The sequence below is a fragment of the Diadema setosum genome, chromosome 7, assembly GCF_964275005.1.
Source record: "Diadema setosum chromosome 7, eeDiaSeto1, whole genome shotgun sequence".
Taxonomy (NCBI): domain Eukaryota; kingdom Metazoa; phylum Echinodermata; class Echinoidea; order Diadematoida; family Diadematidae; genus Diadema; species Diadema setosum.
The window spans coordinates 32,093,434-32,120,988 of record NC_092691.1 but is presented as its reverse complement, the minus strand read 5'-3'; the positions used below and the strand labels follow the sequence as shown (position 1 = coordinate 32,120,988).

Genomic DNA, 27,555 nt, shown 5'->3' with positions numbered 1-27,555 from the left:
TCTCAATACATGTATCAGCTTATGGTTCTAGAGTGGAAGTCTTTTATTGTGAAATACAAGTACAAGCAGCATTTTGGTAGCACTTGCAAGAAAAGTTCGTCAAATGATATAAATATCATTACCATGTGAATTACAAACATATCATCTAAGGTGGCATCTAACAGGTACCCTATCCTTGTTACCTTGATTGCCCAATAATGAGCTGTAATTTGCATTTTTTTTTGGGGGGGGTCATTATCACTATTTTGTTTCCCTGCTTGCTCTCAAAGTGATATGCTCTCGGGGAAAATGTGATCTGTTTTCATTTCATTTCATTTCTTTATTTGTGCAATTGCTGTTTTACCTATTGCATATGACATGGAAATTGGTTTTGTCAAAAGTCCAGTAATCAAAACATTTGAACATGGGCAGAAGGACAAATTATTTTCATGTAGTGATAAAGAAAACAAGATTGTGATGAGTGAGAGACAGAGTAATGGAGAGGCAGAGAGAGAGAGAGAGAGGGAGAGAGACTTGATGACAAAAATAGAGAAAAAATGACAGAAATGTGCCGGCAATATTTTACAATGAGGATAAAACGTGTCAGGAAAGTTCTGATACAAATTTGAGATAATTCTTATATCGGGCATATTTAATAATCAGTGGCAAATGAAACACTTCATTTTTTTTCTTAGTCTACAAGATGCAGACCCTGCATCGTATTAGTTTAGTTACTCTTATATACTTATTACATGCTGAGCTTCAAGATAAAACCAACAGTGATCCAGCATATCTGCCATATTTAAAACAAATCATGCTTAGTTCATATAGATTTTGTCTGTAGAAAATGTGCACTAGGAATAGACAAAACCAAGTAAGAAAAGGATGTTTAGAGGACAAGTTCATTCAAAATTGATATATGTGTGGATTTAGTGAATTAAGCAATATCAGTAGAACACACCAGTGAAGTTTTAGGAAAACTGGACAATCCATTCAAAAGTTATGAATTCTTAAAGGTCCAGTTTACATTTGGGAGCAGTGATTTTAAAAAATGATGTTCAAGATATCACATTTGATGCATATGTGTAGGTCTGTTGTATCACAAAACGACCTACCATATAAAATTTTTGCAATAAATCCTAAAATATACGGAGATATCAGTATTTTTCTCAATAAACCATAACTGTAGACGGTTCAACTGGAAGTATTCTTATTATAACTATTGTTCACATTTTGTGTATTTAACAATACTTAACATCGATTATACGGATTCAGTTTTTTACAGCGGTTGTTTCTATCCCTAACTCGCATTTTAGAACTAGTTTAAAGCACTAATGCTGGGTTTTTGTTTCATCTGCAAATGGTAAACTATGCCTTTAAAGTTTCAGTGCCACCTTCACTAGATGAGAAGACTACTGTAGTTTGTGATATCACTGCAGGACAATGATATTCAGATTGTCAAATTTTCATTAAACTTTCATTGCTGTGTTCTACTAATTATGTTGGATTCATTCAATCTATTTTGGGTGAATGTGCTACAGTGCTGTGCTGACATTATACAGCCTTGTCTCCCTCGCTAATATTGCCATTGATTGGGTGATGAAACAAAGATCAGAGAAGAGGTCTTCGCTTGACCATCTTCTCATCACTGGAAGAGCTGGATTATGCTGATGACATTACACTTTCCTCTCATACACATCGAAACAAACAAGCGAAAGTTAGATGTCCGGTCTCGATGAATATTCCCAGCAAATTGGCGTAAAAATCAATCTTAAGAAAACAGAAGTAGTGACTCGCAATATCTCTAATCCACCTCCGATACACATGCATGGAGAAGATCTTCCATTTATTTTTCTGAAGAGTTTACCCTACTTACCTGGGCAGCACAGTTATAGGAACGATGGAGGAGCTGGGAAAGACACCAAAAAAATAAACGCAATAAGGCCAGAAGTGCATTCAACATGCTCCGTAATGTATGGCGGGCCCAGCAATACAGAGATAAGATCAAGCTCAAGATACATGTATATCAGAGCTGTTTCCTCTGTACTCTCTTGTATGTCTCTGAATGTTTGAGGATTGGAAATGATCTGCAGAAGCTGTCGGGTTTCATACTATAAGCTTTAGATGCATACTTCATATCGTCGCTGGGGTGACGAAACCTCGTATCACAAAATTGTCAAATGTTCAGGAGAGCGAAAAAACATGGCGGCCAAAGCACTATAGTGAATGGGAAAGCCTTCTCTTTGACATGTCATGGTGGCTTCATTTTTGGAGTAAGACAGTTAGGATTTGGCCAAGACATCACTTGACCCATTATTTGACCATTAAGCTAAAAGAAACAAATTTTGACATTTTTGAGATACGAGGTCTTGTCACCCCAGCGACGATATATTCCAACCCAACACATTATCCAATGAGGAGCTGTATGAGAGATGACATCAGGAAAGTATGGAAGATACACTTCTGACGAGAAGGAGATGGAGGTGCTTTTGGGCACGTCTTTAGAAAGGAAGCTGATGACATAACAAGGACAGCTCTTCATTCGACCCCTTGGGACCCATTTCATAAAAAGTTGATCTGATAGCAACTCTTGCTGGAATGGCAGTTGTCATAGTAATGACAACAATCCAGCTTCCTAATTGGTTGTTGCTACTGGAAGTTGCCATTCCAGCAAGAGTTGCCATCCTAACATCTTTTTATGAAATGGAGCCCTAGAAGGAAGGAGAAGAGGGGGCCGCCCAGGAACACCTGGCGACGGACTGTTTAATAGGAAATGGCTAACCTCCACCAGACTTAGGGATCACTCCAGAGAATATGGCCCAAGAGAGACCAGTGGAGAACTATTGTTGCTGCCCTACATGCCAGGAGGCATAATGGACAATGAGTAAGTGGTCCGAAGTTAAGTGTATGCTATGTTGTGCACAATTTAGTCAGTCAATTTCAAGAACAGAAAAACATAGCAGCAAAAACAAACATAAAACACCAAAGTAGAAAAAAGAAGAAGAGCTGTTTGAAGAGAGAAAGTGATACAAAGTAGACAACATATTCAGGAAAAAAATGTAAGCAAAATCAACCATTGTAAGCAAAAAGCCGGTCTGTGGGTATTTGGAAATAAATAACTTGATCACACGACAGCATCTCATGTTGAAGATCATAAGAGCGTTAATTAATTATGCAGAAACATGTACAAGTTGGAATTGGAATTTGTGTGATCTTCATAAAGGATTTGACTTTGTATGTATGGGTTGGAGGGGGTCATGGATATTATATCCTTGTTAACAAAATATTTGTATTTCATTAAATAGCTTTTCATTCTCAAAACAAATTAGGAGTCATGTGCTAAGGATTATCATACTACAAGGACAAATATATATATATATGCCAATTGAGTTTGACAATAATTATGTTACCGCCGCTGCGGTTGGAACTCTCCCATCATTTTCAGTTTTCCCCTTATTTTCATCTTTCACTTGAATGTTTGCTCACATCGTCTTAATTCTCAGCAAGATATCAATATCACTTATGTTCTATGGGGGAGGACAGTTTGAAAAGGGTTGAACCGAAATTCTTGTACTTGAGATAGTATAAACCAGCGATGTCACACCCAAAACGAAACTCCCGCTACTATGCAATTTCTACGCTCATGATTGGTTAACTTTTGAATCACGTGATTTTCAGGAAGGTTGAGTTGGAGGCTTTGATTGTACTTCCGGGCTTTGCGCGTGTCTTTCGAGCATCCACCAACCGACCGCGACCGATGCATTGAGCCTGTGCTGTGGGCAGTCTCGAAGGGTGTAATAGTCCGGTGTGTGCATTTTCGTGAAATTGAAAGTCAAACCGACAATGGCGTCCCAAACCAAGAGCCAAAGGTATGAAAAACGGTCAACAAGGACCGAATTCTCGACTTCTACTCCGAGGGCTGGAACTTCCACCACTATTCTTAGTCCAACGAAGATAAGCAGAAGTGAAGAAAAGGAGGAACTTATCCATCTGAACGACCGCCTTGCTAGCTACATCGACAGGGTTCGTCAGCTGGAGCTCGACAATGGCCGCCTACAAGTTCAGATTACCTCCTTCGAGGAGACCCAAACCCGAGAGCTCACTAACATCAAGGAAATGTACGAAAAGGAATTAGCCGATGCACGTCGGCTTCTAGACGAGACAGCGGGGGAAAAGGCAAAGTTGCAAATTGAATGTGGAAAGTACAAGACTGAACTGGATGATCTCCGTCCAAAGTAAGTTGTGCTGAACTGAATCAACAAGATGTCATATTGTTTGTGTTAGAATTTACTAGTCTCGGCGTGATGTGATAAGGTCTACAGTCAGCTGTATTTATGATTCATTTACATGCTACTTAGTGCACAAATCATGTCTGTTTTGACCAATCAGTCCTGATACTATAACCTATAGGAAAACAAAGAAATTTGTTTGGTAGTGTGCCTGATCTGCATCTGTGTGCAACATTATCATTTGATCATTATTATCATATGAGTGATGTTAATCAATAAAAGTCAAAGCGAATTAAAGAACTAGTGTGGATGTCGTAGACCAATAAATCTGCCTAGTGTTTGTTGGCTCCTTGTAAACTGTGTATTAAAATTTACTGATACTAGTGATAGTGGTAAATTTACACAAACAAGACCACGGAACATGATGCAGAAATAGAATTATGGGTCTAGGGTGGACGGTATAGCCTTTATATATTTTAATATTTTTCTCTGGTTTCCTCTTCAGCATCCGTGGACAATTCTGTGATTTTTTATCAAAAAATGAACAAAGCTCTAATAATGGCAGTAGCTACAGTCAGTGTAGCTTTCGCTCTAGTGATTGCTGATGCTGGTGGATTATGAGGACAGGCTTGACGTGTGTGGCTCTGCCGCCTAAACTTGAAGTTGATTGTCAAATTGACTGGTGGCAAAGCAATAATGATCTGTGATGGAATACGTAAATTTCATCACATCTTATCATAGACTTACAAAAATTTAGTGTGAACAAGTCATAAAGTGGGTAATCATACATGACATGAGTCTAAGCAAGTTATACTCTTGTGAGTCAAATATCACGAGCTGTCAAGCTGTCGTGGCTGAGTGGTTAATACCACACAGATGGCAGACTTTCAACGGTTGATATCTTCAAGAATATTGAGGATCACATGGCAGGAAACAGATTAACAATATAACATGAAGAAGGAGAAGAAGATTTACAGTGTTCTCTTCTTTTTTTTTTTTCAGTCCTTACTTCAGGCCACTTCAACACCTATGAAGTATACTGTTTGTATGGTAAATTGTCTTTAATATCAAATGAAAAATTTACTGATAAGACATTGGCCCTTCCTCAGAAATATTTTGAATTTTGCATTGTTATTCAACAAACTTTGGAGATGAGCAGGTCTGAGAAGAAAATCATTATCAATGTAAGACACCTAAAACTCTACTAGGATGTTTTAGTTTATAGTGCAAATGAAATACTTGTACAAGCAGACACATAACTCTTTCAAAATCTTTACTGCATCGAAAGTCTCACACATCAGATTACCAGGTATGTAAGAGTAAGACTCACACTTCACAAAAATACAGCAGAATGGATTTCTGTACACACACAAAAAAGTCACATTTTGAGGCAATTTTAAAGTGCTACAGCTTCATTGTTAGGAAAGGGAGCATCCCCTCCCACCTACCAACCAGGTATAATATGCTATTAGGTTTTCTGTTTACTTCTCATACATGTTTATTTTTGTTGTTACATGATTGTAGTTTTAGAAAAACTAGATGCTACATGTATGTCATAGAAATTTTTATGCAGCTTTGGCAAGGCAGCACTAACTATCTATGTTTAATACTGGCTTTAGATAAAAAGATAAACAGTAGAATCTCTTCTAGGAATAAGTTGTGATGGATACACTGTATCTACAGTCTACTTGTTTCTGAATTTAACTTTATACCTGTAGGAATCAATGTTCAAAATAATGCTTCCTTCAGCAGAAATCTGAAGTAATCAGTACCCTATGGTCTGTCTATTAAATATCTGATCAATTTTTTTCCAGTTTACAGCATTTAGGAATTTGTATCATTCATTATTCTGAAAGAAAAGAAAGAGAAAACATATTTGACAAGCAGTTTCTTGTTGAAATAGTATTTCTTATCTTTAAATACTGAGAACTTTTACAATTGGTATAAAGTTTAGCTGTGTAATGTTAAGTGCAGGTGTTATAATATTCCTTCTCTACATTTACTGATTGATAATTCATTTTGTAGAGAAAACAGTATGATACTGACATGGTAGACTGTTATGCAGACAGGAAACCAACTCTTCACAAAGATGGAAAAATTGGGTTGACTACTTTGTCATTTACTCACTTGTAACAGTGAGATTGAATCAGCAATATACTTTATTTGTTTCACCCTGTTTCCTACTGTTGCAGCATACAAATATTTTGAGCAAGAATATACACTGTTAGTGTATACACAACAACCAAGCTTATTTGATATATATCTACTCTGTAATGGCTGAATATCAGAATAACACTTCAACACAATCATTGTATTCATGTAGGCAGACATGGAGGAAGAGTCTTGGTACAGCAGGTAAAGGGTTAATTTAGAGGAGCAAGAATGCTCAAATTACAAAGCCACTCACTCACTTGGCTTCATGCCAACGATCACAGCCCATTCACACACTCTGTCTCTGTCTGCCTAGGAATAGGACGAATCTGTACATGTCTGGTTCAGTGTAGTGATGATGGATTGTGTCTCTGCTGTACATTGAAATCATGTTTGCACTTTTGCGGGAACAGTGTGCAAAATTACAGAATCTGGAGACAGAGGATGCCTATCCATGTCATAGTGTCTCTCTCTTCTCTTTTTTTTTTTTCTCCTTTTATTTATTTTTTTTTTGACTCCTCTTCCACTTCTGATTCTTTTACTTTCAATTTATGCTCCTTTTCTCCTTCCCCTCTCCTTCTAACTTATTTTTCTTTTTGTTTCACTGTTGCGTATCGCGTCTGCAATGATCAATGTGCAAACTCCACTCAGGTTCCTTTGACTCGGCGTGAGCCATGGCTACTTAATTAGAAATTCAGGGGCCTTTGTATGTTTTTAGTGTCTTCTTAATTTACTGAAGACAGCTGTACTTCCCAGAAGAAAAGGAAGAATAATCAATAGCTACCTGCCTTTGTGTTGCCCCAGGAAAGGGGAGAGGTCACACAACGTTGATCCCGTACGTGGCAAAGGAGCCAGTCAAGTGTACACTGTAGTGTAATACAGGCATAGCGTACAACTGCAGGAGTCTCCTAAAGAATGCAGAAAACATTCATCACACGAACTGCTGAGATTGGTTCAGAAGTGCACATCAGGAATTGCTGCTAAACATAAAGTTAATGAAATAACATAGTTGTCTTTGCATTGACTGTATGCATTATTGTACGTAGTGTGGTACTGTAGCTGTGCAGGATCAAAAGAGTGCATCATAATGTCAGTTGTACAACCACATATCATTGTCACATTATAAAGCTTGAACATGAAAATGTACATAATTTCATTTGTATTTTAATAATCTGTGGTTCAGTCATGTAAATACAGATAAAGTTAAGACAGAACAAAAAGTGGACTTACAATTTTGCTGTTGGCTCTGAATGTTTTTCAGCATTGGCCAATTGTTTTTGGCCAAAAAGCTACAAATTCATTTTGTTTGTTATTTTGTTGTTGTTGTGTCAGGTAATGTAGTGTGTGTGAATGACCTCATGAAGATCATTTTGTAGTTGACTATTGGGTGTTTACCGCATTGATAAGTTCTCCTTTTAGTGAGAAATGGGAAATAGTCAAAACTCAATACTGCTGTACACATTTATGAGTGGTACAGTACATTTGTATGTTTAAACTGAAAGAGGATTTGAAAGCTACTCTAGAATGAGTAATGCCTACACATGTTATGACGTAGGCATGTATGCTGCATGGTACACGTGTTCTGCAGGTTGCTCAATATTAGGTCATTCAAAATTTGGCCACAGGAAGTGGGCTAAGAGCGTCTGTACGCCTTTTTTGAAATGTTGTGTTTCTTCACTCATCCTCATTATGACCACTTCCTTCACGTTTCAAGCTGTTAACGGTGCTTAGTTTTTTATGCACAGACTCACTTTTTGTGAAGTGCATTTACACCATCCGGTAGTATGGTGGTGCTTGTCAGCCAGCCGGCTGGTTGTGCAGGGCTCTGAAATTAGAGAATGCCAGATGAAATACTGGACACGTAAACTTTCACATTTACCTGGCATGCAATGCCTAAAGTACTACAGTGTATATATCTCAAAGACAAAGTGTTGATGAATCTTTGTTTTGTGAGTGGTTTTCTAGTAACAAGTAAATACAGTACAACGACTCAGAGTCAAAGCCATGACTGGGGAGAAAAATGAGTGAAGCAAAATTTGCATTGTCATTTACAAAACTGATAAAATTGCCACAGGTTTGCCACATGACTATGAAGTCCTTTTCTTGAACTTGTGATTTCTAAGTAGACATAAGAAACAGAAACTGATATGAATATGATACTGTTCTTGAAATTTGTCTAATTTGCCCACATTTTGTGTGTGCATCTTGTTCATTTTGATAACCACTATCATTCAAGACAAATTACTCCAGTTAGTAATTTGATTCAACTGGTTTTGGGGAGGTTTGATTAATGATAACTCTGTCAGTGTCACATGCTCTATGCTTTTAAATACAAGGACTGATGTACTGTTTTATCAGTGCAAGGACTCAAATACAGAGTCTGTTCTTCAAGACTACACATGTGCATTTATCCTCCAGTTTCCTAAGAAGCATGGGGGAACAAGGAAGCAGCATTGTTCAACATCCTGTATCCTCTCACCAGAGAAGCTTTGCTATGGACTTAGATCCATTTTGACTCTGTCCCAGTTTCAGACTTGGGTAGAAGATTTGTAGAGCTACAGTTTGGCCAGTAAAGGCTCTACTGGCAATGAAGCTTAGGAAAACAATATTGTTAATGAGTCAAGTATAGAGATAAACCACTAGCAGTGGAATTGTATTTGCACTTTAATGCTTTTCTAGAACAATTTGAAATCCCAGAAGTTCCCATTATTCTTCTTTTATTGTTCAACAGGTCTGATTTTTTAGGTACTGATACCAGTTGTTTGTTTGGCTTTACTCAGTTCATCCATGTCAGTTTCAATGTGGAGTAGCAATTGCACTCTTATGAGTTGTTCCGCAGTCAGTGAAAAGGAGTTCAGGTCAATAATTTGCAAAGCTTTGCGAGTATATAATAATGCGATTATAACTTTTGTGTCAGACTGAACGGGGTGGGGGGGGGGATGATTCAATTTAGAAAAAAAAAAAAATGATAATGAAGATTGCTTGTATGATGACACAGAATATACTGTACAATCAAAAAGAAAGATATTCAGATAACCTGATACTTGCACCCACAGATAAACATGTTTTCAACGATGCCATAGAAACGTGAATGCTTTCAACATGTATAATGCTGCAAGTCTCACATGAATGCTGCCATTCCTTATTTTCTTCTGAAATATCCAATAAATTCAGCGTCTTTCGATTCTGATAGCTTATCCTTGCGTGGGATGCCAGACCCTCGGCATACCTTGTAGGTCAAAGGTCGGGACACAGGTTGGCGTGATGTTGACCCTCAGGCCCTCTTCTCTGCTTCTCCCTTTCCCCCCTCTTCATATTCAACTTTGTCCAACTGTTAGAAGCGTTAGAGCAGATAGGATTGTGGTTCTTATCTTTCTGATACAGAGTATTGTAAGGAATTTCTCAAAGGAGTACATTTAACCAGTGCATTGTACATGGGGGAAAAAACAGAGGAAAGGGTATCATGTACAGGTGTAATAAAACAGAAAGAAGACCTCACAATCTTATCCTAGATCATCAATTTAAATGCTCGTTTGTATAGCTGTAGATAAACCAGTATCTGGTGATATCAGATTCTTGTCCGACTTACAACAATTGTAAAGAAGTATTGAAAGGGAAAGATACATGTAAATGAACATGTATCATATCATGTTTGAAGGTAAAACTCTGTACAATGAAGGCATCAATGATTCCAAAAGATGAAGGAGACGCAAGACGATATCAGGTTGATTTTCAAAAGAAAAGTTCCTCCATGCAGAAAAATAGTTGATTGACTTTATAATAGCTAGCTATATTGTGTGTTCAAGAGAGTTTTCTGGTAGTGGAAAAGGAGTGGCAGTCAGTTTCTGAGTTTGCTGGGCAAGGCCTGAGTGTGTTACAATTAATTGTATGTTAAAAGTTTCAATAGGTAGGCAGGCCTTCTTTGCAATCAGGTTGTTGTTGTTTCTGTTATTTTATTAACTTAGAGAAAGACATTGTGGATCATTATCTAATAACCTGGCAAGGAGCCCAAAGTGGACAAAGAATTTGGAATCATACTACCAAAATGATACATACATTTGTACGTACAGTGTAAAAATACTTTTGAAAGAAGAAAACCTGAAACCTGATACCCATCATTTTTATGATTAGTTTAATGATGGTAAGGAAAGAGAAATGGAAAGAAAGAAAGAAACAAACAAACCCATCTGAATTGTCATTTAATGCTGGGCAACGTAGAACTTTTACAAGTGAACACTGCACAGTCGGCCCCAGTACAGAGATAATCTTTGTTTTGCGGACATTCCAGGGTATCATTTGTCCAGGGTAAACTGGAATCCTTATAATGTTTTGGCCATTCTTTGCATGTGCCTCTTCCAAGCTAAGCTAGTGGCACAATTCTTATATATTGAAGGGTGCATCTAGCGTCTGTCTATTCAAGTATTACAAATAAGTCTCCAAAGGTTGACACACAATACTATAAAATACGAAAAAAAAAAAAAAGTAGGCTAGTCGGCTGTACAACAACTAGATTGATAGTGCATCTGTGGTGGTAACCTTTTTTCCTCCCCTTTCCTTATTGTGCTTACTCTACTGTGTCAACCCACACCCTGCATGGTAAAAGTCTTTTTGAGGATTCTATGGATGGTGTCACGCCTGCTTCACTCACAAAAGATTGTATGCTTGGCTGAAGCGTCCCCAGTTTTGCATTACAGAAGCAGAAGGTCACAATTTAGAGAGAGAAAAAAAAAATACAGAGAGAAAGAGAGAAAAAAATACAAATTTGCATTCACATGACGGCGTCAGCAGTTACCAAGTAGTCAATGCAGTGCCCCTTCGTTTTTCAGCTTTGTTTGCTTGTGATATCACTTTATATTTTAACTTTGTGTGGGGAGTAGGGGGTATGTTTAAACATCAGATCGAACCACCAGGGCCCCATTTCAGAAAAGATGTTACAGGATAGCAACTCTTGCTGGAATGACAACTTCCAATAGCAACAGCCAATCAGGAAGCTGGATTCTCATCGTTACCGTGACAATTGCCATTCCAGCAAAAAGAGTTGCCATCGTATACTTTTTATGAAATGGCGCCCTGGACTTCTTCTTGAAACACTGGATGGCTTGTCAGGGGCTAGCCGTGTACAATGTACATATTGTACTTCAGCCATTGTAACTGTTGACCTCGAAAGACACAGTACTCATGCTGCATTTCATACATTGTATGAGAAAAAATGTACAGATTGTACATGATGCTTCCGTCAAAAATTTAACATACATTTTTATATACTATGTGCAATACATAGCTCCACTGGAAATAGAATGATGATGTACATTGTAGTTTCTATGCCTACAATGTATCTTTTCAAAACTGGTATCAAGTATCGATCTATACAGCATTGACTGCAAGTGCAGTTGATTAATACGAGATGAGATGTAATCCAACTCCTTGGACATACAGTGTACAGTACAGTTTTACTCTTTGCTTACAGAGCAGTCAAATATAGAAGACCTGTCAAATCTCCCTGATTCTGCCACAGTTCTTTCCAAAAACTTAATATTTTATGTCTTTATTCCTGGATAGTAAAATAGATTTTTTTTTAAAAATCCTTGAGCTATTAATTATTATTGCACATTGCATGGCGCTACATAACTTTTTTTTTTTCTACCATTTGCCCAGTTCGAAAGTTCGAAAATACTCTTCCCAAAGGTCAGTACTATACCTGGAAGAAGAAGAAGTTGGTCAAGCAGATTTTCAAATTGTTGCAGAACACTTGCCCAAACATGAATTTACCTCCACAAAAAGAAAGTCAAGAAATAAGAAAATGATAAACAAAATCACTTCTAAGTTTAAAATAAAGGCTTAATAAAACACTAATCATTTAAATGAACAGTACAAATTTATTTTCACGCTTTATACACTCAGTGGAGTAACAAACTTGGTTTGATCAAGTGTTGGTGTTGCATTGCATTGGAGCTTCTTCATGTACAAGTATTGGAAAGTTGCTGAAGTGAAATCAAAGTGCATTGGATTGCATCACTAAACAGTCATTCTCTTTTGGTGTCTGTGTGGTTGACTTTGTGGGTTTGTGTTGGGGGGGGGGGGAGTGGGAAAACAAACATTTTTTTTTTGTTTGTTCTCATTGCTCCAAAACACTTGTGCAACTTTGATTTTTACTTGCCCCGGGCAATCAGGCAAGTGCTTATGTGTACAAGCACCTTACATTGAAATGCATGTGACACACAAAGTACCAACTGAGGCCCCATTGGAATCCCTCTTACTAGGCCTTATAATTATTGCTGTGTGAATGCTGGCGGCACTGAAATATATGGTTGAATAATGTTTATGGCATTCAGTTGTATGTCGAATGCAGAAGTGACAGTGAACTCGGCAACTACACATATCTTTGCGTCTCCACCTGTTCTAGCCTGGTTGTGGAAATTTGCTGGGAGGTGTATAAATGCAGGCAGGGAGCACCGTAAGCGTAAACGTCGAATTGCTGGCATCTTCACAGTCTACCAGCAGACATTTGTGGGCAAATTGTCTCTGTTTCCTCGAGAAAAAGGTGTATAGTTACACTTTACAGTGTTACTGCACCAGCCACAAGTGGAAGAGAGGAGGGACATTGACAGTGAACTTCTGAACACAGCGGTAGGACTGTATAGTGTATGTACTGTTTATCTATGATGGAAGAGTGCAGATGACCCTTTTGATAGAGATTTCAATTGTTTGCTTGTTTGTTTGTGTTTGGTACTAAGAATCCTTTTTCAGGATTCTGTGTTCTCTATGTAGATTTAGCAAATTGTTGTGATCATCAATGTTATCATGTGTATCACAACTCATCAAAAAAAAATCGAGTAAAAAACAAAACAAAATAAAAAACGAAAGACAGGGTAGCAGAAAATTAATGTCAAATGAGGTTATTTCCTACGTCAGCTGATGTCAGCAGGCAAAGACATTGGCAATGTTTGTAGGCTCTGGAAGGTGTAAACACATTTAGTAGGAACGATCTCCGCTAGGCAAATTAGTCTGGCAAGCCAAGGTCTTTATGTCTGACGCTTATAGTATGCTTTTTACAAACAGAAACGTTTGTGTGCATGAAATTTTCACAAATTTTGTGAGGAGCCAAGATTCGTGTGAGTAAAATGCAAGCAAAATGTATTTTTTTTGTCCGTATGACACAATGCATTGAAATGCCAGTACAATACTCTACACCATGCAAATATTTCAAAGTTGATTTGTACTAGTGTTACTGCTATCATACAAAAACAGTTAGACCTAGCTACAAGTTGTGTAGATGTAGGGCATGACCAGTGATTGCAGCAATGTGAATTAATGTTTTTTATCATCTAAAACATTTTCACGTTTGTATGTTTCTTTCTCCTTTTGTTATTACAATTTGTTTTTCCCAATGCAGTGCAAACATGTTTATAAGAAACAAGTGTAAAAGTCTGTCCATCTCTGCCTGCTGGAATAATAGAAACCAAAAATTTTGTAGATTTATATGTATAGATCTGTTCACTGCTTGAAGGTTGATAACAAAGGATAGTTGATAGCACAGTGTTCTCTATAAACTGGAGTGAACTGATGAAAGGTATTCAGTAATTTTACACCATAACTGGTGAATTATATTCCTTTTTTATAATTTCTAGTTGAATTTCCCCCAGCATGCCGAAGTTCACAGTTATGTGTGATATGAGGCCAGCCTTCCCAGTGCCTGCTGAATGGACTAACCTCTGGAATGTGGTGCCCAGTAGTAGGGGTATGGTCTTTTATTCAGACCCCAGTATTCTATTATCATTTTAAAACTGTTCACAAGACTAGTGTTGATTCGCCTTGGCAGTGCATTGTGACAAATATACAGTGTAGAAACCTTGCGTGGGGATGTGACTTCCAGTAGTTATTGTGGCATTGATCAGCACAAGAGCATCTGTGTCCTTAATAAAGCATCTGTGTAAATCCGGGCTGGAAACGTGATCTTATCATCACATGCACCACATACAGTATGTAGATGTACACATTTATTTGACCTACTGTTGATTGGCATTTGCACATACACATCCTGTGATATAGAATCATGTCTGTGAATAAGATATCAAGGAATTGATTTTTTTTTTTCTGACAGGAAAGCTTTCCTGTCCTCTAAAACTTCAGCATACTGCACTTCCTGAAAGAGTTCCTTCTTCCATTGTGGAAGTATACTCATAGCATGCTTCTGTGTTCAGCGTTATCCATCAGATTTCTTTTGTTGGTTTTCCAACTGGGTGAAAAGCAGTACTCAAACTTGTGGAAGTCTGTGGAATGTGATTAGGAATTGATACGTGTCTACGTCATTATTCTCTTGCTGTTTTATACAGAAATCTACAACAACACAGAATAATTCTGACATGCTGCAGGTGTATATATTCTTGTACAGTATCATCCAATGCCTATTTTAATCATTTGTAAGTTTATCCTGTAATTCCGTCATCATTTGCAGAACATTTGTAATTGATACCTATTTGGATATTTGGTGGCCCGACAGAACTTTTTAGTGGCCCCGGACCACTAGGCCACCACTGATGTCGAGCCATGCTGTAGTATCGTTAACAATGAATGTGGGATCAAAAACAAAAACAAAAACACAAAACACACTGTTTTCATCAGCAGTTTTTATCAAGGTCTCCTTTAATAATTCTCGGTATGACCTTAAGTAGCATTGCAAACAATACTCACAAAGTTCTAGATGCAAATTAATGGCAAGGATTCATTATCAACATGATGTAGAAGATGCAGTAAAATGCTTCATTAAATCATAGTAGGCCTACATGTAAATATTGGTAATGTATTTTTTTCTTTTTTTTTCCGTCCTTTTCCCAATCAACCCACTGCACATGTATGCTGTATCATTTTAAGGTGCTTTTATCAACTGACTTCTGCCATAGAAATAGGGTTTCCAAACAACTCTGAAGGAGGTATGGGCAGTACGAGGCCTCCCTCTCGACTCACCACAGAGATGATAAATGCAACAGCTCAAGAAACACAATCCCAAAGGCCTTTGCAAACATGTTTTGATGGTGGGTACTGAAACATGTTTCAAACTTTGGAAAGATGGTAAACACATATGGCAGTAGACATGCTGTGTGCAACAGAGTCTGCATAAGTAGACTACACAAAGGACCATTCTAATGAACTAGATATTTTAGGTGGGTCACTTCCACATGACCTATGCCCTAGGGTTTTACAATGCCAACCTTACTATCAGCTTTCATTCATGACAGGGAGGCAAGATCACTTCCCTCCCTGTTAATGACAGACTAGTGCAGTGATGAAGACACAGTGTATGATGTTGATGCTGTTGCCATGACATCGACTTAGACAGCTCCTTCCTAATTAATTATGCATAGTTAGCCGGCATGCCCCTGTGATGAGCTCTGGGGCACTCAATTTGCAGGATTATCAATGGATTGCAGACGAGTGCAATAATGATCGATGATATTTGATGCAATCAGCTAACAATTGATTCTCTTGGACTGCTATAAAAAGTAGCTTTGGTTCAGGAACTAAAACAGTAACAGTAGGCCAGTTTTGCTTAAAATGTAGGCTTTCTAAAAACCTGAGACACTGTAACTGCCTTTAATAGATATATCTGTATGGTGTACAGCTGTACACATACATTGTATTTATTGTGAGGCTGACTGCCGTTCAGGTCTGCAAATTTCTGTACAGGCTACTTCATTATAAAATGCATGCTGTCCCAGATTACTACTGATTAGTAGCACAAGGTTGTAGTGGGGAAGTCAGAGTGAGTGTTGTGCTATAATGCACCTTTTGATACTCAACTGTTGTTGTTTTTAGGTTACCTATATGTACACTACATGTAAAGTTGGCCATGACATTGTTTCATCCAAAGGCTTGCAGGAATTGTGTTTATAATCACCATAGCAACAATTCACTGCTCACAGCTACACTGTAGTAGTGTACAACTGTATTTGCTTTAGTACACTGTAGCTGTTCCGTAGTAACGACTGATATAGGGCCCTATTAAATGGTGGCAAAGGTTGGAAACTGTGGACACTTTGTCAGATGTGATGGGCACACACAAGCCAGTTGCATGGATATAGAGTCATGCCAGAGTTAATTCAAATTTAGTATTTTTTCGCTCTCATTTGCCTGGGGGGGGGGGGGGGGGGGAGGTGGTCTCACAGTGAGCTGTAAGCTCATGACAATTAAAATTAGCTAGGAATTTGTTCAGCCAATTACAGCGTAACTCTCGAAAAGCCTTATATTGTGATTTGATTCTGTATCCATTTATTATAACTTTAACCTTTTTTGTTCAAGCATTCCATGAGGTAGAAAAAAGAAAGCTACATGTACAGTCAAACTCGGATACCTCGAACTCGGATAAGCCGAATATCACTTACCTCGGGGGCAAAATGAAAGTCCCGATTGTTCCGATGGAGTTTCCGTGTATTAAAATTCGCGTAGCTCGAAAAAAATAACTCGAAGTTCGGTTACCTCGAAGGGAAATCTAATGTCCCGATCTTAATTAACTTATTGTTTTTCCCAGCATGTTGCTCGAATCGAAATTGCAAACATCAGTCAGCATCTCCGATTAAGCGCGCGTGAACAGCGAAGACATGCAAATGTTTTCACACTCGATTGTAAATATTCTGAGACCAGAACAATCGCGCGCCCAAGAAGAAATACCCGATACACAGCTGACAAGGAAAATCCCCAACACCTACCGAACACACGTACATGGTATGCACATAGCACCCGTGCCAATGGAGTGCTTTACGATAGCACTACGCGCTGCCCCATCATTTGCTTTTCTTTAACCACTGTGTTTTGATTTTTGACGGAGACAGTCATACCGTGCGCGTAGATTTCTCAGCCGTCGAGGCGCACCTGCTTACGTTGACAGTTATATCTTTGCCATTAATCACGCTCCACTGTGAAAACATCAATCTCCCTCGTAGTGCCTATTTTTAAACTATTTTTTTTTTTGCCTTTCACGAAGTTTACTTCCCCGAGAACGCAAGCACTGAAACTTTTTTTTTTCCAGCAATGCGATTATGAAAATCTGGAAGTATAGGCCGATCACAATGAAGAATAGAATACACAGGGCTCCGCACTAAGTTTTATCGGGCCACCAATATCATTGATTTTTATTTTCTGGTGGTCGAAGGTAAAATCTGGTGACAAAAAAAAAAATCAGGAAAAACATAAGAAAAACTAAATCGGTCCTACTAAACATAGACAAATTAATATTAAGCATTATTGAAGTGATACAGATGCCCATGTCTAAAACAAATGAATAGAAAATTCAATCATCTTACTCTGTGTTTAAAGATTTGACAAATAGGCGTAGAGATTATTTAAAAAGTTGATGCCCATTATATTGAGGAGGTCAAAACTTACGTTTGAAATGAGAAAATGGGAGCATTTGCTGACATTTGTTAGCATCCGACATTTGTTTTAGCATTGTAAAAAGCCGAAAGTTACCGTTATTCATTTTTAAATGTAAGAGCAAACAACCGACATTCATTTTAGAATCTTACGGAGCTGAATACTATCCTAATCCATTTCCAAACGTGAAAGCAAACATCCGCTATTTGTTTTAGCATCTAACTGAGCGGATTAATACCATTAATCATTTCCAAATGTTAAAGCAACAATCTGTTATTAATTTTTTGCATCGTACGGAGCAGAATATTACCGTTATTCATTTCAAACATCCGACATTTATTTCATTATCGAACGGAGCCGAATGTTACTGCTGTCCACTTCCGAAAGTGAAATGAATCATCTGACAATTATTTTATCATCGCACGGAGCCGAATGTTACTGTTTTTCATCTTTGAACGTCAAGGCAGACATCAGACATTTTGGACCATGAAACGTATAGCTGAATGTTACTGATATTTATAATTTCGAAATGTACCGTAGCAAATATCCAATATTTTTTTATCATCGTATGGGGCAGAATGTTACTGCTGTTCACTTCCAAACATGCCAAACGTAAAAGCAATCATTCGACATGTATTTTTAGCATCTTCCGGAACTGAATGCTATTGACATTTACTTTCGAACGTAAAAGCACACATCCGGCATAAGTTATCAGCGTACGATACGGAGTTGAATATTATTGTTATTCACTTCAGAACATCAAAGCAAACATTCGACATTTATTTTAGCATCTTCCGGAGCTAAATGTTATTGCAATTTACTTTCGAACGTAAAAGCAAACATCCAGCATTTATTTCATCATTGTCAGGAGTTGAATATTATTGTTACTCTTTTCCGAACGTCAAAGCAAACATCAAACATTAATTTTACCATTAAACGCAGCTGAATGTTACTGTTATTCATTTCGAAATTTAAAAGCAAACATCAGACAGTTATTCTAGCATCATATGGACATGATGGAGCAGAATATTACCGCTATTTTCTTCCGAACATAAAAACGATCATCTGACATCTATTTTAGCATCTTCCGGAGCCGAATGCTATTGCTATTTACTTCCGAAAGTATAAGGAAACATCCGACATTTATTTAACCATCGTACGGAGTTGAATGTTATTGTTTTTCATTTCCGAACGTCATAGCAAAAATTCGACATTTATTTCAGCGTCTTCCGGAGCCGAATGTTATCCTTATTCATTTCCGAACGCAAAATCAAATATCTAACATTAGTTTTAGCACCATACGGAGCTGAGTCTTATCGTTATTCATTTCCAAAAGTATGAGCAAACATCCGACATTCATTTTAGTATCATACCGAGTCGAATATTACCGTCATTCATTTCCACAATTAAACACAAACCCCTGACATTTATTTTAGCATCTTACGTAGCCGATTGTTACCGCTGTTCATTTTCAAAAGTAAAGGCAAACATCCGATTTTTTTTTTGATTTTTTTTTTTTTGGTGGCGCGATCGGGCCACCAAAATCTTTATTTCTGAAATTTTGATTTCATTTCCGATTTTCACTCAATTCATTCATATAAAAGTTGATTCAATTCAAATCGACAAGCATGCAAACAATCAGTAGGCACTATAACAGACATGTTGAACATCGATAAACGTCGAACATCGATAAACGTCGAACATCGATAAACATCGGATAAGTCGAAGAAAATTCGACGTACGCGTACCTCGAAATTCGCGTACGTCGAACCATTTTCTTCAGTCCCGACGAATTCGAGGTATCCGAGTTTGACTGTATGTATGTTACAGTCCTTCAGTAGAGCCTTTGTCATTCATATACTTTGACTGATTGTTTCAGTTGCAGAATTGTGGCAGCAAATTGAACAGTCAGATGATGAAAGGACAAACTATGATATCCAGTTTGAAACAAAATGTGGTGTCTGCAAAATTTTGTTTAAATTTTATATCAGTTTGTTTGGAATTATGACTTTGTGGTTGAGCTTTACGCCATGATGTAGAATGCACTAGTTAGTGATTTTTCTGTGTGTGTATTCACACAGAAGATTGTAGTTTTTCACATGGCGTTGCAAAAATCGATTTTGAAAACCACTGATTTCAAAGTGAACACACCTAATCTTGCTTGTGTGTACAGACCGTGCTAGGTATAGTCATCTTGGCAGAATATAGTATGAAGAGCAGGTGGTGCTTAATGTTTACAAAAGTGCAGATGGGCTCATTTTAATGTAGGCCCTACTTTTTTTCCTCTCTCTCTCTCTCTCTCTCTCTGTATTGAGATTATTGCATTTTTTTGTAAAACAAATAGGTGGTGTGGTTGTGTCTTTGAACATTTGAAAATTTACAATAAGGACTATGAGATAGTAGTACTTCGTGTGTCATGCTCTGCACAGTAAGCCACCTTTCTTTTTCTCTCTTCTGCCCAATGTGATGTATGACACCATCTACCTTCATTCATAACTTTGACAGTTCTGAGCAAACACCATGCTGTTTTTTCCCCTGCTTTGGTTGACTGGAAGGACAGTACAAACTCTGGTTCCACCTCCCAGATGGTTGTTTATCGCTACTTAGGTGTTGCACCGACGCTTCCGAACACGATTTCTTTTGTGTGCGACACTCTATGCTTTTACAGTGCATGGACAATTTGTGGCAAATCTATTTCATATGTGTATATGGTGTGTGTGTGTGTGTGTGTATGTGTGTGTGTGTGTGTGTGTGTGTACGCTCAAGGGTCTCACCAACTGATGACCTTCTAATAGGCGGTTTAATTTGAAGCACTGCAAGTACTGAATGAACGGCAGAATGAATTATTCAGACTGTGAATGCTATTATCCCTTGGTTCCAAGGTCTTTTGGGAGTAGAGACCATTGATGGAGCCAGAATGTACAATGTAGATCAAATTGATAACAGAGTCTTTCACTATGTACAAAAGTGCCTCATTTTGCCATTGGTGTGATGCTGACGATTCGTTTCCATATATGACAGATTCAGATATTTACAAAAAAATATGAAAATCAGACTTGCATGGTTGGAGTGAAAAGTGTACACACATTTTGGGTCAGATAGTCTTGGCTATTGCCAGTATTCATACATTGTGTATGGCAGAGTTTGGAAAATGTGTGGATCTTTCAGGAATTACCGGTAAAATTTTATGCATATGTCGTGTGTGGTGTCTGTTACATCTAGATATTTGTCTAATTTGCAGATCTGTTTTTCTTTTACTCTCCAGAATTTCATGGGAAGAAGTATACTGTGAAAGTAAAATGTGGATACACTTTGTATACTAAATCAGTTTTACCCCCTACAAACCTCTGAATGATTTGAAAAGTAACCTAATACTATAGAACAGAAAATAGGGCAGTGGGAATTTGCTGCTAATCAACTCTAGTAGAAAACTCCCACAAACTCAGCTGCCCCCATACTCCACTTAACTGGACCTTTTGCTTTCAGATCATGGTGGCACATTTGTCTATCCTTTTAGTGCTCCAGTTGTACAATGACCAAAATTTATTTGCAGCATTGCAATCACAAATTCATAACACCTGAAAATTTCCGAATATGTCTGTAGTTTTGAGTTGTCATTGCAGCAGTAATGTACATAGGCAGTCATGTGGCTCAGTCGGTAGCTTGCCTGCCTCACAATCCAGTGGCTCGGGCTCCATTCCCACTGCATCTAGTAAAGAGACAAAAACACATTCTGTCCCTTGGATAAGACATAAAATGGAGGTCCCATGTGCGAGTAAGTCCTGATTCATGCGCATGCATGTACTATCCCACTTCATTCATGCATTCATCGCAAAGATCAGGGGTTGCTAACCCAGTGAAGTGCTCCACCTACAGCGCATATACCCTCACCAGAAATCTGGCAAATGATGCTGACCACTCATGGTTCACCCCAGGCAACTACGTGTAGTAGTCAGTAGTCAGCAAACTTTGGTATCGAACAGGCACACTGTGCAATAATAATAAGAAGAAGTACATGTAGTCTACCATGCTCCCTCTGTGAAAGACCCTGTCCCAAGCAGTGAGAAATTGCTGGTGACTGACTGAATTGAAGCCAATTTTTGCTTTCCCGCCAGCATGCACAATGCATGCCACTCAGTCAGTCTCAATATCAACCCATTATCATCAAGATGAATTCGTTTACTGGATTTTGGCTCTATTCTTGATTGAATTTCCATATACAGTGTACATGTATGCATTATCTTTGCACATTTGCAGTACTGTACGGTCACATGTTTCAGTGTGCAGCAACTAGTACGTCTGCCATGTTCTCATGTTTGTATGCAGCTAGCAGTACCTGCCATTTTCTCAGAAATAACATTTGCTGAGATGCGGGTTCAACTGTCCAAGGTCAACAGTCTGCTGTACATTGTACCTCATTACTTGTCACATTTGCATATACTAGTCTCCTTCGCAAAGTCAACATGCTCATATGTTTGTTCAAATGTAACCATGCATGCAACAAGAGATGATTAAATTGTAGAGGGCAGCAGATATTAGAAGAACTTTGTATCAGTTTTTGTTTGTTTTGTACTTACTATGATGCAGTTATTGTGTATGCAGGGAAATGGATCAGAGAGAAAAATCACAGAATTATGATTTCCTCCATTTGTAGACGTGCAATAATGTGCAGTTTCAGTCCATGTTGACATTGGTTTTGAAGAGTAAAATCAAATAAATGAAACAGTTAAGGTGTCATTAAAATAAGACATGTTGTAAGAAAGTTATAGGACTAATAAAATTCTGCTGATTTTTTTTTTTCAAAAGTAACATTTACTGAGTTGTCACCATTGAGAAATATGTAGGGATTGCCGCTACATACATTGTGAAGTGTTGTGAGTGTTGAGTAGAATTAATTGATGCATTTGTATGTTTCTTAATAGAGACATAATGCTTTAACTCCCATCACACGAAAAAAGGGGGAAGGGGTAGAAAAGATCTACATTGCACGTTTAGGTCATAGAAATTTGCACTTGCAAGGGAATTGGTAGCACTTCATGGCATTACAAAAGATATATTTCACAATTTCTCAAATGAGAATTCAGGCAAGGGTCCCAGACTCTTTCAAGAGGTAAGTGTCCATTCATACATTGAGTTTTACTTGCTCTGGGCTAGTGGGCAAGTGGGTTTGTCCTGCATTGTAGCTCAGTCAACTGTGTGTACTACACCATGATTTTGTGATGTCCATACAATATATGTTTTAATAGAGAGAGAGAAAGATTGTATCAGAGTAGATAAACGGCTACTTCATGATTTCTTGTTTTCTTTCCATTACCTCAGGGTGAGCCAACTGGAGAAAGAGCTGAATGCGGCCAACAAGCGCATCTCGGTGCTGGAGGCGCAGCTCGCCGAGAGGGATGGCCGGATCCGGACCCTGTCCAACGACAAGCGCCAGCTGGAGGACGAGCTGAACGCCACCAAGAAGGAGCTAGGAAACAAGGAAAAGCAGCTGAAGGTGGCCAAGAAACAGGTAAGACCAGGGCTGTCATGGAGGGGGGGGGGGGGGGGGGGGGGAATCCACCCTTCATGTTGAAGTACTGTAAAACCAGAAACATTTGTGGCATGAAACTTTCGCAAATTGGAGCCATCAGCCTTTTTCGTGGCAAGAAACTTTTGCGAACTGCATTCAATGCAAAGGGTAGAAAAAAAATATAATTTCATGTGCATTCTACTGTTAAGGCCACCGCACACTACACGATCAGACTGGTCTTAAGCCAAGCTGGGTCTTAAGACCAGTCGTACAACCGGACACCGCACACTATACGACCGAACCTTACGAGTAGGCTTACGACTGTAAAGCGCGCGCAGTGCTCACTGCGTGCGCTTGTATTTCACTGCATTGTGAATGGCTGAAAGCCTACGACCGATCGTAGAAATTCAACATGTCAAATCTCTACGACTGGCGCTAAGACCCAGTCATACGACTAGAAAATCGCAAGACTGTGACGTCACACTTCTAGTCTTAAGGTCTTAAGACCGGTGAATCGGGGCAAAATCGTGCAGTGTGCAGCGGGCTTTACGAATCTTGGCTCCTCACAAAATTTATGAAAGTTTTATGCATGTGAACAGTTGGTTTAGTAAATGTGTGATAACTATAGAATAACTTTCAAACCAGCTCCCTAAAAATAGACAGAGAATAAGAGAATTTTATAGGATTTTGTAGTTTGTGTTTCTCGTAGTGCTTGCAGATTCTGAACATGCCGTAAGGTGGTGATGATGGCATTGCCTTCCTTACAAGTCTCCAATTACATTTTGTATTTTGTTTTGTTTTGTTTCTTTTTTTACATGTGTTAAGGAAATGAAGTCTTGTATCCTTTACACCATAATGCTCACATCGTGAATAGTGCAGGGTAAATTGTCACCCCTTCTCATCCATCTTGTTCTAATCATGTCGCCTTCATAGGGGCATTCATATAGTTTTATGCATCACTCAAAATTCTCCCATTCGTTGCTCCTTATTTACTTGCACTGTGATGACAGGGAGAAGCAGTACCTCGGTAGGTGACCTTCCACAGTTAATCAGACTATCTAGACCTTCTGTAGGTGACACACACATCGGTTTAGTATCAAGCGCGGAATTAACGTACGGTCAAGGCGATGCTCATTGTTGCGGATGTAATTTCCACACCTGCTGGATGACCCCTGCATCCCATTTGGGAGAATTAAAAATAAGGCATGTGTGTTTGTGTGTGTGTGTGTGTGTGTGTATTAGCATCGATGGCCATCCGCGCTCCACGTAACAGCTGCGAACGTTGTGTACAACGCTTTACTGTATTGATGTGTGTCAGGGTTGATGCGACTGAGTTCATTTGAAAGCAAAAACACAGATAAACACGTTGCACTCTACTATGCAAGGTAGCTGAAGGATTGACATTGATAAAACTAATTGGTGTGTAACAGGACAAAGCATGTCAAGGTTTTTGCCCCCTGTCTCTTTATGCATAATCTCAGTAGTAGTTTGTATTTTGTCAATTTTGTTCTTAGTATCCGTTACTAGTAGTGATAGAAGTGCATTGACCATGTCAGTATCCTAGTTGCAAAATTATATTTACAGTGTCAAAAACAACAGAAAGGATGATAGTAATGGCATCTCTCCTTTCTCTCTCTCTCTTGCTCTGTCCATCTGTCAATCTGTTTCTCTATCTGTTCATCCATCCATCCATCTATCTATCTTCCATCTATCCATCTCTCTATCCATTTATTCATACATCTATCTACCTATCCATCCATCATTCCATTCATTCATCTGTCCATCTATGTATCTATCCGTCCAACTACACATCTATCCATATGTCAATTTTCCATCTACCCATGGATCTATCTATCTATCTCTCATGCCCAGGTGGAGGAGGAGACTCTACTTCGTGTGGATCTGGAGAACAGGATCCAGAGCCTCAAGGAGGAGTTGGCTTTCAAGGAACAGCTGTACAGAGAGGTAAAGCTGATCTACAACTTTCTACACATACTGGTATTCTCACATTATCGGTGATGGTACATTGGGCACACACACTCTCATGAGGTTAACAAAATAAGTAAAGGATATGGAAATGATGGTATGGTGGTAAAAATGTAAAAATGCCAAAAAAAAAAAAAAAACTTTTACACATTCTCTCACAGTATCGGTGTTGACACAGATGACACACGTTCTAATGAGGTTATCAAAATAAGCAAAGGTACTGCATATGGAAATGATGGTATGGTGGTAAAAATGTAAATATGCAAAAATTAAAAATAAAAAAAAAAAAACTTCCACACATTCTCTCACAGTATCAGTGTTGACACAGAGGACACACATTCTAATGAGGGTAACAAAGTAAGCAAAGGTACTGCATACGGAAATTATGGTATGGTGTCAAAAATGTAAAAAGAAAAATGATAATACATTGAGGTATGGTTTGATTCTCTGGGCAATATGACAGATAAACATGATACTGTAAAAGTAGGTGAGGAGATGCCACCTAATCGTACTGTGGAGCGTAACTTATCGATAGAATTGTTATTGGCTGTATTGCCCATCAAACAAACCAAGGCATCCCTTTTGCTGCTCAAGGCTTTGCACCACTGTGCCACTACCAGACAGCCAGTCAGTAGCTTTTCTTTATCAAACAAAGGGAGGCAAAAGTATCCTATACAGCACTCTTGACCTTTGTCTGGGTTGTCACGGGTCAGTGACCAGCCAAGCTGTAAGATCCATGGAATTGATTCTTTTTTTTTTCAATCAATTACCAAGGATGCCATACCTCCTTTTCTCTTTCCTCTCTCTCTCTCCCATTCTATAGTGCCCAGCTCAGTACTTTGCAATCAATAGTTGACTTTATTTTTTTGGAAGAGCTTTCGCTTTCCAGTTGGATAATGTAGGCGGAGCTTTCTTTAGCAGTGGCTAATCCGCCAGATAAAAGGGCAGTGAACTCGTAGTAGATATCCTGTGCTTCATTACACTTAATCTGTTCATGGATGTACAGTATGGCAAGGGAGTTCAACTATAAACCTGACAGGATGTCTTAGTATTATGAATTGAGCCTGCAAGAATGAAATGGCTTAAGAAGTGGCCAAAGTGTCCCCACCCCCACCCCCACCCCCAGTTGTTCTCAATTATGGTACAGGGAAATAGTCAAAAAAAATTATGTGTGAAATACTGGCAAGAATCTTTATGCCTCACCTACAAAGTGTTGCCAGAGGCATTATTAATGATATCTAATTGGGAAAGACAAAGTATCAGGACTTGTTCATCATTGCTAATAGATTGTACAGTTTGTTTGCTTTGGGGTTTTTTTCCACTGGGTTGTTTGTTGTTGTATTTTCAAATGCTTCAAATTTGCATCCAACATTCCCCTCCCCCTCTTCAACATTAGTGTATTTATTTTCATGTAATATCTGGTACCACTAGCATTCTCCATGTAAGAATATGGCATTACCATCAGTATAATGAGAGTTCTGCAATGATAGTGAGCTCAGTCTTCTAAAGATCAAAAGAGTGTATCAGCAGGACATCATCACATGTGTGAAGACAATGCAATTAGTTGCAAAATTAAGGGGAGTCTCACAGCAGTAGTCCCTATACAGTACATCTGTACATAGAACTAAGTTTATCATTGTCACTTGTAAGGGATCAGGCTTGCTCTGATGATTTTGCAAATATGCATTTCCAAATAAGCCTCAAAATTGATGTGACCTGTTTTTATTATCATCTTCCTCTGCTTACTTTTCCTTACCCCACCTGTCTCTCCCCATCCCCCCCTGCCCACCCTCTAGGAGCTGAAAGAGGTGCGAACCAAGCGCCAAGTCGACCTCTCCACCCTCGATGGCCAGACCCTGGAGGAACTCAACAACTCCATCTTTGAGAGTCTGCAAGAGCTGCGGGAGCAGACCTCGGAGCAGACCACCCTGCTCCGTCAGGAGACCGAGTCTCTCTACCTCAGCAAGGTGAGATGGGAGGGGTGGCAAGCCGGCTCAGTCGATACCTTTGCAGCACCCGGGTTCAAGGCCCAGAGAGACCATCTGTGTCAAAGTTGTCCCACTTTTCCCAGGGCACTATAATAATGATAATAATAATTTTGATGATGATGATGATGATGATGATGATGATGATGATGATGTCCCACTTTTCCCAGGGCACTATAATAATGATAATAATAATTTTGATGATGATGATGATGATGATGATGATGATGATGATGATGATGATGATGATGATGGTGGTGGTGATGATGATGATGATGATGATGATGATGATGATGATGATGATGATGATGATGGTGGTGGTGATGATGATGATGATGATGATGATGGT

At 38.6% G+C, this 27,555-nt stretch overlaps 2 protein-coding genes across 2 annotated transcripts in view; both read left to right on the top strand.

Annotated features, from left to right (window-relative positions):
• The window catches only part of LOC140231283 (dolichyl-diphosphooligosaccharide--protein glycosyltransferase subunit KCP2-like), a 175,773-nt gene that overhangs the window by 105,707 nt on the left and 42,511 nt on the right, over window positions 1-27,555 (top strand). The gene's annotated exons all lie outside the window — the stretch shown is intronic.
• Window positions 3,819-27,555, top strand: part of LOC140231180 (lamin-B2-like) — a 40,208-nt gene continuing 16,471 nt past the window's right edge. Inside the window, exons 1-4 of the mRNA XM_072311328.1 lie at window positions 3,819-4,214; window positions 23,046-23,235; window positions 25,108-25,200; window positions 27,018-27,188. Of these exons, the coding sequence (XP_072167429.1) occupies window positions 3,823-4,214; window positions 23,046-23,235; window positions 25,108-25,200; window positions 27,018-27,188 (846 nt within the window). The 5' untranslated portion in view covers window positions 3,819-3,822. The remainder of the gene's footprint in view (window positions 4,215-23,045; window positions 23,236-25,107; window positions 25,201-27,017; window positions 27,189-27,555) is intronic.